Raw genomic sequence first — 11,505 nt, 5'->3', positions numbered from 1 at the left:
TATATATATATATATATATATATATATATATGTGTGTGTGTGTGTGTGTGTGTGTGTGTGTGTGTATATATAAATAAAATATTAAATATAAAAAACCTGATTCAACAATTCATGTTTTCTGGCATTTGAGGAATATTTTTTTTTACAGCTATCTAGTATACACAAACTAAATGACTAAATGACATGTATACAAGCAAAGGAGAATAAAACACAATTTCCAGCTATACACTGAAGGAAAAAAGCAATTAAATAAATATCTATATAATCAAATTCATTATTTTCAGCATAAGTGATACAATGTCCACAGCAATATTTGATTAGACTAAAGTTCCAGTTCTCAAATTTGTTCTCTATCTAAAAGCACTTGCCTTCACGATTGGTTCCAAAACCCTAACTGATCATATGCCTCTTTCATTGGCATGAAAATGTAAAATTGTCAGATCACAGAGCAAAACTGTCTGTTAAAATAGTGGTTATATAAACCCCTAAAAGTGTTGAGATATTAAGTAATTCCAATTCACTGAAATGACAAAATTGACAAAACCAAACAAATATAAACCCACGTTAATTTGAGGTGCTTCTTTGTGCCAGTTTCACAGTCCCATCTGCATGTCAGCAAAGTTGAAAAAGTTGTCGACATCACGCGAGGACGTATTTTTGCTCTCAGAAACAAACAGCTGCAGGAAAAGCAGCAGCTAGCATGAAAATCTTTGGATGATCAGAGCAAATCCTCAATAAACAGACTTGAGAAGTAACAGCTTCATTTTATATTTACCTTAGTGCCATTGAACACTTCATTGGCAATGGATCGACACGCCTCCACCACACCATCTCCATTCAGCTCGAGGGCTACCACTGGACCTGCAGGAACACAGATCAGTGTGTTATAAGAGACATTCATATTTGCAACTATTTACAAGAGGCTGTACATTTACTTATTTGGTGTAACACAATACATTACGACACCTTTGGTGATCCACTCAGTGAGGCTTTCTGCATTATTCTGGAACACTCGGTTCACATCCTCAGGGCGCATGGAAACCTCTTTGGTCTGAATGAGGACAAAGCCTTTGGCGGTCATCTGCATTTAGGTGGATCCAGAAAAATCAATGTTACAAAATTAAAGGTTTTCATGAATAAGCTTGGTTATGCATTGGTGAACAGGCCGGGATTTCTGTGTGGTTTTTAACTGAGATTTGAGAACCATAAAAATAAAACTAAATGATCACCACTACAAGTGATTGATTTCTACATGAAGTCAGTAACAAAAAGGTCAAACGCATGATGGCGAATACTTTGTTTCCGTCTCTTCCTCACATATTTGCTTTAGCAAATCCATATATTGCAGAGGGCAAGGATAGTTTAGGTAAAACTACATGAACTCACAAAATATATTGCTGTAGTTTAAATCCACATCAAATCAACTTTTTTTTTTTTTACAGCACATTTGTTTTGTCAATGTGAATGATTCACTTTGACGTAAAATCATTTCATAATGTGCTTATTGTGCTATGATATTAATGTTTCCTGTTTTACAGTTCTAAAATGATTTTACAGTGTAAATACTTCATGGATCTAAACATTTTTAATAATGGGTTGATATCTAAACAAAGTGCTTGAATGAACACCACATCAGTTGTTCATTCAGGTACAGAATGATTATTATAATTTTTCTTGCACTCTGCATAAAAGCGTTTCATGTCATTTGAAAAGGATTTGTTAAATATGGCTGAAGCTATTATACTGTGAATTGTCAAATCAGACCTTTAAAACTATGCAGCAGAGCCCTTCCTGTTTAGCCCATCCTGCTTTTGGTAACAAAATACTAGAACAAACAGTAAAGGTGCCATCAACCTAAGATATTTACAGACAGTTAGTCACGTCCTTAACTTCCTGCAAGTATAAAAATAAAAAGCACACTAGAAATTATGTAGAGACTTTTTAAAGTTAGTTAATCGTACACAGGCAACATCTCTAGTAGAAAAAGACAGATAAAAGTTACGAATTTAAGTGAAGTGGGAAATAGTATACATCCCCTTTTCTATTTATATAGGTGGAGTGACTGAAGAAAGCTTTTTCATTTCCCAAATTAACATGAAAAACTTGCTGTGAACAATGTTTTTCAATTAGATGTTAAACTGAGTAATAAACACAAAGCTTTTTTTGGAAATGCCACAGCAAGGAAATGTTGACTCATTCTGATTAACTTCCAGGTTGAGAAACCTCAAGCATGTAACACGAATAAAATTCAAAGATGAACAAATATGCTGCACATGACGTCAGTTTCTGGATCACCCATCGTTGGAACCATGAATGACAATTCTACACCATCAACTCTATCAAATGAGTTCTAACCTCATCAATGAGCTTGCGGGCATTAGCAGTGGTGTAGTCTCCAGCAAAAAAGACAAACAGGCAGGAATCTTCGCTCTCGGTACGGCGCCCTCCTTTGGTCAGGGGCACTATGCTCCGATTTGCTTCAGCAGAGATTTTCACTGACTTGAATTCTGACTCAGGATCTGGTAGAGGCATATACTCCAGGACAACAGCATCTTCTGGTAGGAGACTCCAATTGGTCTCTCCAGAGACAGGTGTGAAGTCATGAATATTGCTCCAGTTGTTGTTAAAGATGCTGAGGCCTGCATCTTTAAAGTGGAAAGCCAGCTCGGGGTAGTAGTACTGGTAGCAGCCAAACTTCATGCCTGTTGAAGACTCAATGATGGGTTGGGTGGCGCAGCACAAAAAGACATCCATTTTCTTGCAGTCTCTGGTGCGGAACTGCTGGCAGGCCACCACACACTTGATATCTTTGCAGTCTCTGAAGAACACGCTCCCTTTGACCGGACCTAAAATAATACGGCAGTTCACACAGTCGTCAATGGTAATAGTCGCCGAATGGTCGAATACGTAGATGTTACAGTTCTCACAATCCTCAATGACAAACTGCTGGCCATTGAGTTTGCCTGGCAACCGGCCCACTGTCTCATTCTTTAGGCCTGTCAGCATGAAGTCTTTCGGGTCAACCTGCAAAAAAAATGTGCAAACATGTTAATAAATGGAGAACTTAAAAAAAGCAATAAAACCATTATCAGATATCTTTGCTCTCTGGTTCCCTTCACACTCTTGTAACAGGATGTCCCCTCCCTCAAAATGTGTGTTTATTAGTTAGAGACATTATGCTTTTGTCCAAAAAAACTATTTCTGCTGTGGTTAACTATACTTCAGAACAAACCTGTAACCTGAAGTATTAACACTATAAAGCCAACTGTATCATATTTGATTCAAGAATTTCTGAAGTGTCCAAATTATCAGCATGATCAAAACATGCTGAAAACCCTGTTGTACACGATATTCTACATGCCTTCTGCCCTCTGATTAATAGTTCACACTTTTTAGCAAGTAAAAGATATAATTTTTAGTATAACTTTTAGGAATATTCTTAAAGGGTTAGTTCATCCAAAAATGAAAAGTAGCTTGTGTTTTACTTATCCTCGAAGCATCCTAGGTGTATATGACTTTCTTCTTTCAGACGAATCCAGTCGGAGTTATATTAAAAATTGTCCTGGCTATTTCAAGCTCTATCATTGCAGTCAGCGGGTGTTGCAGTTGAACAGTCCACAAGTCGTCAAATAAAGCACGCACATTCATAATAAAATGTGCTTCACACGGCTCCGGGGGGTGAATAAAGGCCCCCTGTAGCGAATCCATGAATTTTTGTAAGAAAAAGATCCATATTTCAAACGTACTAAACACTTTTCTCTCACTTCCGCTGACTGTCATACACTGAAGCAGTTCCGGCGGATGACATAAGACGCGCGGCGTTGCGTGATAAGTGACGAACGTGGAGAGAGAACAAATACAAAACGCCGGTCACGAATTACAGTACAAAGTACAAACCGAAGATTTGCAAAGAAAAATATCGGAGGATTTCGATATAAGCCAAGAGGAGACTGGTTTTCCTTTGCTAAAGTAAGGAGACTTTGCTTCCTTTGCTCCTATAAACAAACTCGAGAGACTAGCATATCTCAGAGGCGTGCGCGCTGCGTATACGTCATACGCCTTCCACCAAGAATGACTTCCGCGTATGACAGATAACGGAAGTGAGAGAAAAGTGTTTATTACGTTTGAAATATGGATATTTTTCTTACAAAAACGCATGGATTCACTACAGAAGGCCTTTATTCACCCCCCGTAGCCGTGTGAGGCACGTTTTATTATGAATGCACGTGCTTTATTTGACGACTTGTGGACTGTTCAACTGCAACACCCGCTGACTGCAATGATAGAGCTTGGAATAGCCAGGACAATTTTTAATATAACTCCGACTGGATTCGTCTGAAAGAAGAAAGTCATATACACCTAGGATGCTTCGAGGGTAAGTAAAACACAAGCCAATTTTCATTTTTGGGTGAACTAACCCTTTAAATTCTCCACCTTCATTGTGGCACGTGTCATTTTGCTGTGAGAATGACTTTTATATTGTTATTAATGTTTCAAGATGAACATTTAAGGGACTGAAGCAACTTATGTTTACTTGTTAAAATGTAAGTATCAAATGTGATACAACAGGCTTCTGTCAAATGTTTATTTATCTCACAATCATCATTGTATTGCATTGCATTATATGTTTTGCCCACTAAAATCAAAACTACAGAGCTTTGGTCATAAAACTAAGCATTTAAATATAATCTTACTAACACATATTATTGAGAAATAGAATGACAACTAATATTTATAATTTCTGTATTCTGTTATCTTGTAATAAAAATCTTGTTGATTTACATTACAAGCAATCAAAATACTTTTTAGCCACATAAAAAAAACATCTGCACCCAATTGTATAATTTTGCTAGTTTGGGACTCTGAATAAAATGTATGTTTTTTTCCCCCTCCTTGAGCTCCGTATTCTTACTATATTATATAAGCCTTAAAAGCCTGATGTACCAAATATGATACAAAACATAAAACATATCCGCAAGCTTTTTTAGATTTCCCTTTTATATTTTTCAGACTATTATTTTATATGACAGGCTTTACAAGGTTACACTTCAACAGGAAACTCATTTTGCATTGAGACACAAATGATACCTCAAATCATGCAGCTTGTTTTGGATGATGTGCTGGCGGATGATAAAACAGAAAATGGAAACAACAACGACAACACAGATTTAAACTGAAGGAGGCACCTGTGCTGTATCTGGAAACAGACCATTATAGAAATTAAGATCTCTTTTGACTTGGGCCAGTAAGTTTCCACCTAACAATCACTGAAAACACCCTAACAATCACACAGCGACACCCTGGCAACTCCCATACTAAATAGAACTCTTGAGTTTACAGAATTTAAGTTAATGTGATGAAATGGAAGTAGAAACAAATCTGTTCTACTCTATTGTGATGTCTGTCTATCAGAGAGTAAATGGTTATAGAAAAAAAGCAAAGCAGGGGCTTGGTTCAATGCATCGATTGCCATTCTAATAAAATCTATAGCATGCATTTAGAAAATATATAGGGTGAATTTTCACTTCAAGCCAAAATTTAACCACAGACTTCAATTTATTCTTAAATCTAAAACAGCTAGAAAACTCTCAGATTAACCCATGGCTTAAAACTGCTAATCCCCAGCCAGGTTTTAGGACCACAAACTAAACAATGCTATCAAGTTTGATAATTTTTTATTCAAATACTTTAAAAATATTTTTACATTTATCTTGTGGAGCCAACTGGAAGATTACTGAGGCCCTCTAGTGGGCCTTGACCCCTGGTTCAGAACTACTAGTCCAGTGGTTCCCAAACCTGTCCTGGAGGCCCCCCTGCCCTGCACCTTTTGTATGTCTCCCTTATCTAACACACCTGATTCCACTCATCAGCTCGTTAGTAGAGACTGCAAGAACTAAATTGGGTGTGTCTGATTAGGGAGACATAGGAAATGTGCAGGGCAGGGGGTCCTCCAGGACAGGTTTGGGAACCACTGTACTAGTCTAATCCATCAGATCAGACACTGCCATTGACAGACCATAAGAGAAAACTGATAAACAGTTGGACTTGTCTCGTGAATTCATTGCCTTTCAATCTGAACTTGAAAGCATCGACCAGGGCAATAATAGATTCATACTTCCGGAAATTTAAATGCTATCAAAGCTTGGTTTTGCGGTCGGAGGGGCAGACAGACACTCCCACCCTTACTACTCCCTCTCTTCCTCCCTCTGATACACTGTCATACATGTTGATGGCGACACCTCTTATGTGCTAATGCTGAACACAGCGTTATCTGGACAAGCGCCAGGCAAGCAAGTTACGTGCCCTGACTTTAAGCCGATAATAAGCTCCGTCTATAATTTACCATAGCATTTGAAACCCTATAACCGCCGTGAGAGTCTCGTATCGATGGTCAATCGATAGCACCAGTGGAAAGCACTCAGAAACACTGAACAAGAGGGGCCAAACCCATCGCTAGCGTGATTACGCATGTTGTGAACTGCAAAAAAATGGGGTTAACAAGGCGAGTTGAGGTAACGCACACAACACTAGCTTTTTCAGACGAACTGTTTGGAGTTAATTCTGTATGGTTCCTAAAGCAATTATGCAACATATTATACTGTGTAGTATAGTCTAGTGCACAAAAACGGGTTATAATCACTGATCAATTTATAATGCAGCGTCGTACCTTTTCCCGTTTGTCCCAGCTGTATTGCTTTGGAGCCTCCTGGTTGCTGTTGCTGCCCAGCGCAGTGTTGTTGGTTTCGGGGAGGTCATTGCCCGTAGCGCTCTCGTCCCCAGCGGGCAAAGCAGAGTCTTTTTTAGGAGATTTTCTCCTCGATTTTTTGGAGAACAAGCACCCCATTTATGGACGATCAGTCGTGCGATATGTCAGCGCGCCCCTCTTGTGGTAAATTCCACGCGTTTCTGAAATACGCGAGTCTCGATCAGCCGCAGTAGTAGCGCTCCGTCACTCTCACCCTCCCCAAAGAGTAATCAAGTAAGTTACACGCAACTTGTGCTCTTCCCGTTTCCTTGACCCTCGAGTCAGCCAATCACTACAGCGGACCGCGTTACTAGGGAACAGCGAATGAAAGCTGTGCCGTTGACAAATCGAGTCCCCCCCATCGAAATCCGCTCTCCATTAGGATCCTGTATCTACGAAGTCTATCGAAGTAGGTGGGGGTTGTTTCTAATATTTGACCCCTGCCTTATGCAAATACAGCATTTTGTTCGTGCGTTGTGTAAACTCATCTTTGCATATGAATAATTAACGTGAATCATAATATTGGTGCACTCGGATTACACTGTTAGATGTTTGTTTTGTTTTATTGTTGTATATGTACTTATTTAGTTGCATCACTACATATAGCCTGTGTGTGTGTGTGTGTGTGTGTGTGTGTGTGTGTGTGTGTGTGTATTACTCATAAATAAATATAATTTAATTTATATTATACATAATATTCATGGATTAAGGGAGGTCTTCCACATACATTTTATTTTTCCAGTAAAATTATTTATTTGAAATGAGTGCTAATTATGTAAGGTACAATAGCTCAATGAAAGTGATATAGAGCACACACACACACACAAATATGGCCTGTTACTGAATCTCTGTACAATGCACTCAATGAGCTGCAATGTTACTTACCTTTCTTATTAAAAAATGCAGTTAAACCTCATAGTAATATCTTAAATGTATGTACTGGAGTGTTGTTTATTTAAAAGCACAAACACAAACTGACACATTTGATGAGGTTGTCAATGAAGTGAGGCTTATTTGCTATTTTTTTGCATATTTTAAAGAGTAAAACATCTTACACAAAAAGCAGGGTCATCTTACACCAATAATGGAACATGATGGGCCCTGTTGTGATTTTCAATTTTTGAGCATTAGAAAATGTTCTTGTAAAAAAAATACTTGTTACTCGCTTTTTATGGTATGCGTTATTTGTGTGCCATGAAACCCCAAAGATGTCAGTTATAAGCTTTTATGTAAACCAATCAACTTATGAAAGTTTTCTCTTAAGGATTTTTTGTGAAATTTTGACAGAGCAAAATTTCAATCTCACTTAAAATATTAAAATAAAAAGTCTTAGCATGGTGGTTGTATGTGACTCATCACTTATATATACATTTGTAATAAATATACATGTGACAGAAAACACAACAGTATTGCACTTGGCTGTTCAACTGTTGTGTTGGTAAAACACATACATTACATACATAAAATGTTCTTTGGTAAACTGCATGAACTCATCTGTGTGATTGAACGTGTCACCTGATGACGAATTCTAATGATAAATAAATTAATAAATATCATTTGATTATAAATAATAATATACAGACTTTAATACTTTTTTTCAGGAAGCACAGAACGAAAGCTTTCAGGAATGATTGTCAAAAACTGCTGTCTAAAGCATTGTGACAAAATTCAGGAAACTTTTTCTAAACTGACCTACACTTACCAGCTGAATAAGTGTAAATGACATTTGAATCTAAAACGTGTGATTATTTAGTCTTTACTCTACTACAAAGATAGTTTTAAACATGTAGTTCTCAGAACCAGAAAATGATGACTTTCCATTTTTCATTTAGCAAAGGAAGTGTGATAGTATGCAGAAGAGCAAAAAGGAAATCTTTAATTCCTGTTTGTTTCCATCAATGTGACAGCTAGACCTTTGGAGGTCAGTAAAACTGTAGGGTTTCACATTCTTCAAAACACCTCAATTTTCAGTGATTTAGAAAAAAAACTACTTTGCTTCAAATGTTTTTATCCCCATGGAGATGTAAACACATCAGATATCTGTATCACCTCTTAAAATTGCCTGTCCACAAACCTCAACCCAGAAAACAAACATTTAATTTAAGTGTCAATAACTACAAACCAGACTATAGCACATATACTCAGTGACATCCTAATGTTACATTATTTGCTTAATGTTTACTGCTAAACAACTGCATCATTATTTTCAGGGTTTTAAACTCTATTTAGGGTTGCAAAATGTTTAAAGCTCATATAAAATAAAACAGCACATACATTTTGACATCCTGAGGTATAAAATCAACATTTTCTTTAGGTTAAGCACCTCCTTCACTGCTCGTTTGTTGAAATGTTTAAAAAAAATACGTCATTCAAGGGGTTCAAGGCCTGTTTTGTATCATATTCACTGAATGTACTAGTAATAGAGTAAGAGATAAATATTGGTGTGCGTGTCTCTTTAAGAGCTTGAGCTGCGGTCTGCCCTGATACCTCTCATTATTGCCTCTGAGACTATCTGACGCAGCAGAGGCAGTGAGTGAGCGAGCAGTGAGGAAACCCGCCACCAGCATCCTGCACCATGGAGGCGGCCACAGCACCAAAGCCATGGACATTATATGCATTAGGAGGACACAGCTCGCTGTTTTCTATTATAATGTTCATTTTAAGCCAATGTTGTCGGATAAGAGCAGATGACGGCGGCATTGAGGAACTTGCCACGGAGAAAGAGGCAGAGGAAAGTCACAGGCAGGACAGCGTGAATTTACTTACATTCATTTTGCTTTTGACACTCACTATCCTCACAATATGGCTCTTCAAACACAGAAGAGTGCGCTTCCTGCACGAAACAGGACTGGCTATGATATACGGTAAGAAATTAGTCTTTTTAACATTGCGAAAGGCGTTAAGCATCGGCTGTGTCTCAAAACCGAATGAACCGAAGAACACGACAGCATTTTTGGCCTTTATAGTACCGAGTCGTCAGAGCTGAATCATTTTTAGTCGCGTGGTTTTGCGCATTTTCTGTCTAGCTCATTAGGTATTGAGACACAGCCATCATGTAAACCCTTAGCTAAGCCTCGCATGAATGAGCCCTTGTAGCCTGCTAGCTTGAACGAGCGCTAATACAAACCTTGTGTGGTGGAATAGATTGATGTTCTTGAATGCACCACAATAGCTTAGCCCATATGCAACCCACAGTTTTGATATTGCATAATATCTTATGTGTGTATGAAATTGTACCCCATAACTCAGCTATTCAGGGACTCAGACGCGGGGGTTTCGCTTCTTATTTTGTCATTCCTTCTGCTGAGTTCCTCATACTAGCTTTGAATAGTGTGACAGCTTTTGAATTTCAGGTTGGATCAGTCTACACCAACACGATGTTATGTCTTCTGTGTCAAAAGTCTTACCCAAACCGTTTATAAGCTCTGCTTTAAAGGAATAGTTCACCCAATATTCACCCAGTGCGTTTACTCTCCCTCCTGTTGCTTCAAACCTTTTTTTTCTGCTGCTGTGGAACACAAAAATGTGAAGAATTATTATACTGGTTGCTTTTCCGTGCACTTGCAATTAATGGCACCTTTTAACTTCCAAAACAAACAAAAAAAAAAGCTCTGAAGTTCATAAGCATTGCTTGGACATGAGAAAAAGACTGAGTTGAAGCAGTTGTAAGCAAGCTGCAAGACACCACCGTTCTGTCTTGCTTTTTCCATATGTAGGTTCAGACTTGTAGCCTATTTGGTTTCACACCGTTTCAGTAAATTTTGATTAGATTAATATGACAGACATCACCATGTTCAGGCATCTAAATTGTGTAATTGTTGACCCTAGGGTCTTTTTTGTGACTGACTGACCACATACCTGTCTGACATACTGAGCAGCAGGTATGGTTAAAATGCATGGCTTAAAATGCAATCATGGTGAAGATCCACATTCAGCAAGTTTACTTTTGCTATTAAAGGGGTGGTTCATTGCGATTTCACTTTTTTTAATGTTAGTTAATGTCTAATGTTGCTGTTTGAGCATAAACAATATCTGCAAAGTTACAAAGCTGAAAGTTCAATGCAAACGGAGATATGTCTTTTAAAGTTCTGGCAGTTTAATGCCTACAAAAACGGCTGGTTGGGACTACAACAAGTTACTTCCCGGGTTCGTGACATCACAAACCCAGATAAACCCCGCCCTCGGGAAAAGGCGGCAAAGGGGCCGAGGCCATGCTGTGCCGCTTTAGAGAAGAGGAAGTGAAAACTAGAGGTGCATGTTAAAATCTTTTCATATATGAATCGCGATTCTGTCTTCTAACGAAGCGTTAAACATGGACGCGCATGCAGTTGCCGTACTGTAATAAAGCTTTAATCAGGATAAAACTGTATATTAAAAGCTAACATAAGCAGTAGCATTTACAAATAACACGTATCTAAAAGTATGAGACAACAACAGGATTAATTCACCATTTGTTTAACTGATGTTTACTGTTAATTTTTTAGAAATATCAATAGCATTTGTATTAAAACTATATTCACTGAATGTAATAAAAAAAATCGAGAATTGAATCGAATCGAATCGAGAGCTTGCGAATCGAAATCGAATCGAAGCGGGACATCTGAATCGATACCCAGCCCTATTAACGATGCCGTTGTTTACAATACAACCGGAGCACGCCGAGGTGAGGGGCGGGACGTTTAGACTCGCGCTAGAGGCGGTTTAGCCAATCACAACACACTGGGCTAGCTAACCAATCAGAGCCCATCGTGTATTTCTGA

General features: G+C 38.2%; 2 protein-coding genes across 5 annotated transcripts in view; one reads left to right on the top strand and one right to left on the bottom strand.

The window, feature by feature from the left end:
- Positions 1-124: 124 nt before the first annotated feature.
- On the bottom strand, positions 125-7,086 carry LOC107685300 (protein XRP2-like). Of its 2 annotated transcripts, XM_016481838.1 has the most exons (6): positions 6,668-7,086; positions 2,928-3,024; positions 2,356-2,846; positions 967-1,081; positions 776-861; positions 125-677 (listed from the first exon to the last, which is right to left on the bottom strand). In XM_016481838.1, exons 1-6 carry the CDS (start codon positions 6,842-6,844, stop codon positions 594-596), a joined length of 1,050 nt encoding a protein of 349 aa, XP_016337324.1. In that variant the 5' UTR covers positions 6,845-7,086; the 3' UTR covers positions 125-593. The 2 variants fall into 2 exon arrangements, with proteins under 2 accessions (XP_016337324.1, XP_016337323.1); XM_016481837.1 differs by having other exon boundaries at positions 2,356-3,024; positions 6,668-7,085.
- A 2,166-nt stretch (positions 7,087-9,252) lies between these two features.
- The window catches only part of LOC107685298 (sodium/hydrogen exchanger 7-like), a 34,979-nt gene continuing 32,726 nt past the window's right edge, over positions 9,253-11,505 (top strand). For all 3 annotated transcript variants that reach the window (XM_016481835.1, XM_016481834.1, XM_016481836.1), the window contains exon 1: positions 9,253-9,609. In XM_016481835.1, coding sequence (XP_016337321.1) covers positions 9,321-9,609 — 289 coding nt within the window. In that variant the 5' untranslated portion in view covers positions 9,253-9,320. The remainder of the gene's footprint in view (positions 9,610-11,505) is intronic.

The sequence above is a fragment of the Sinocyclocheilus anshuiensis genome, unplaced genomic scaffold (genome assembly GCF_001515605.1).
Source record: "Sinocyclocheilus anshuiensis isolate Anshui unplaced genomic scaffold, SAMN03320099.WGS_v1.1 scaffold385, whole genome shotgun sequence".
Classification (NCBI taxonomy): domain Eukaryota; kingdom Metazoa; phylum Chordata; class Actinopteri; order Cypriniformes; family Cyprinidae; genus Sinocyclocheilus; species Sinocyclocheilus anshuiensis.
Note: the sequence above shows the minus strand (reverse complement) of the source record. Positions and strands in the feature narration are given on the sequence as shown.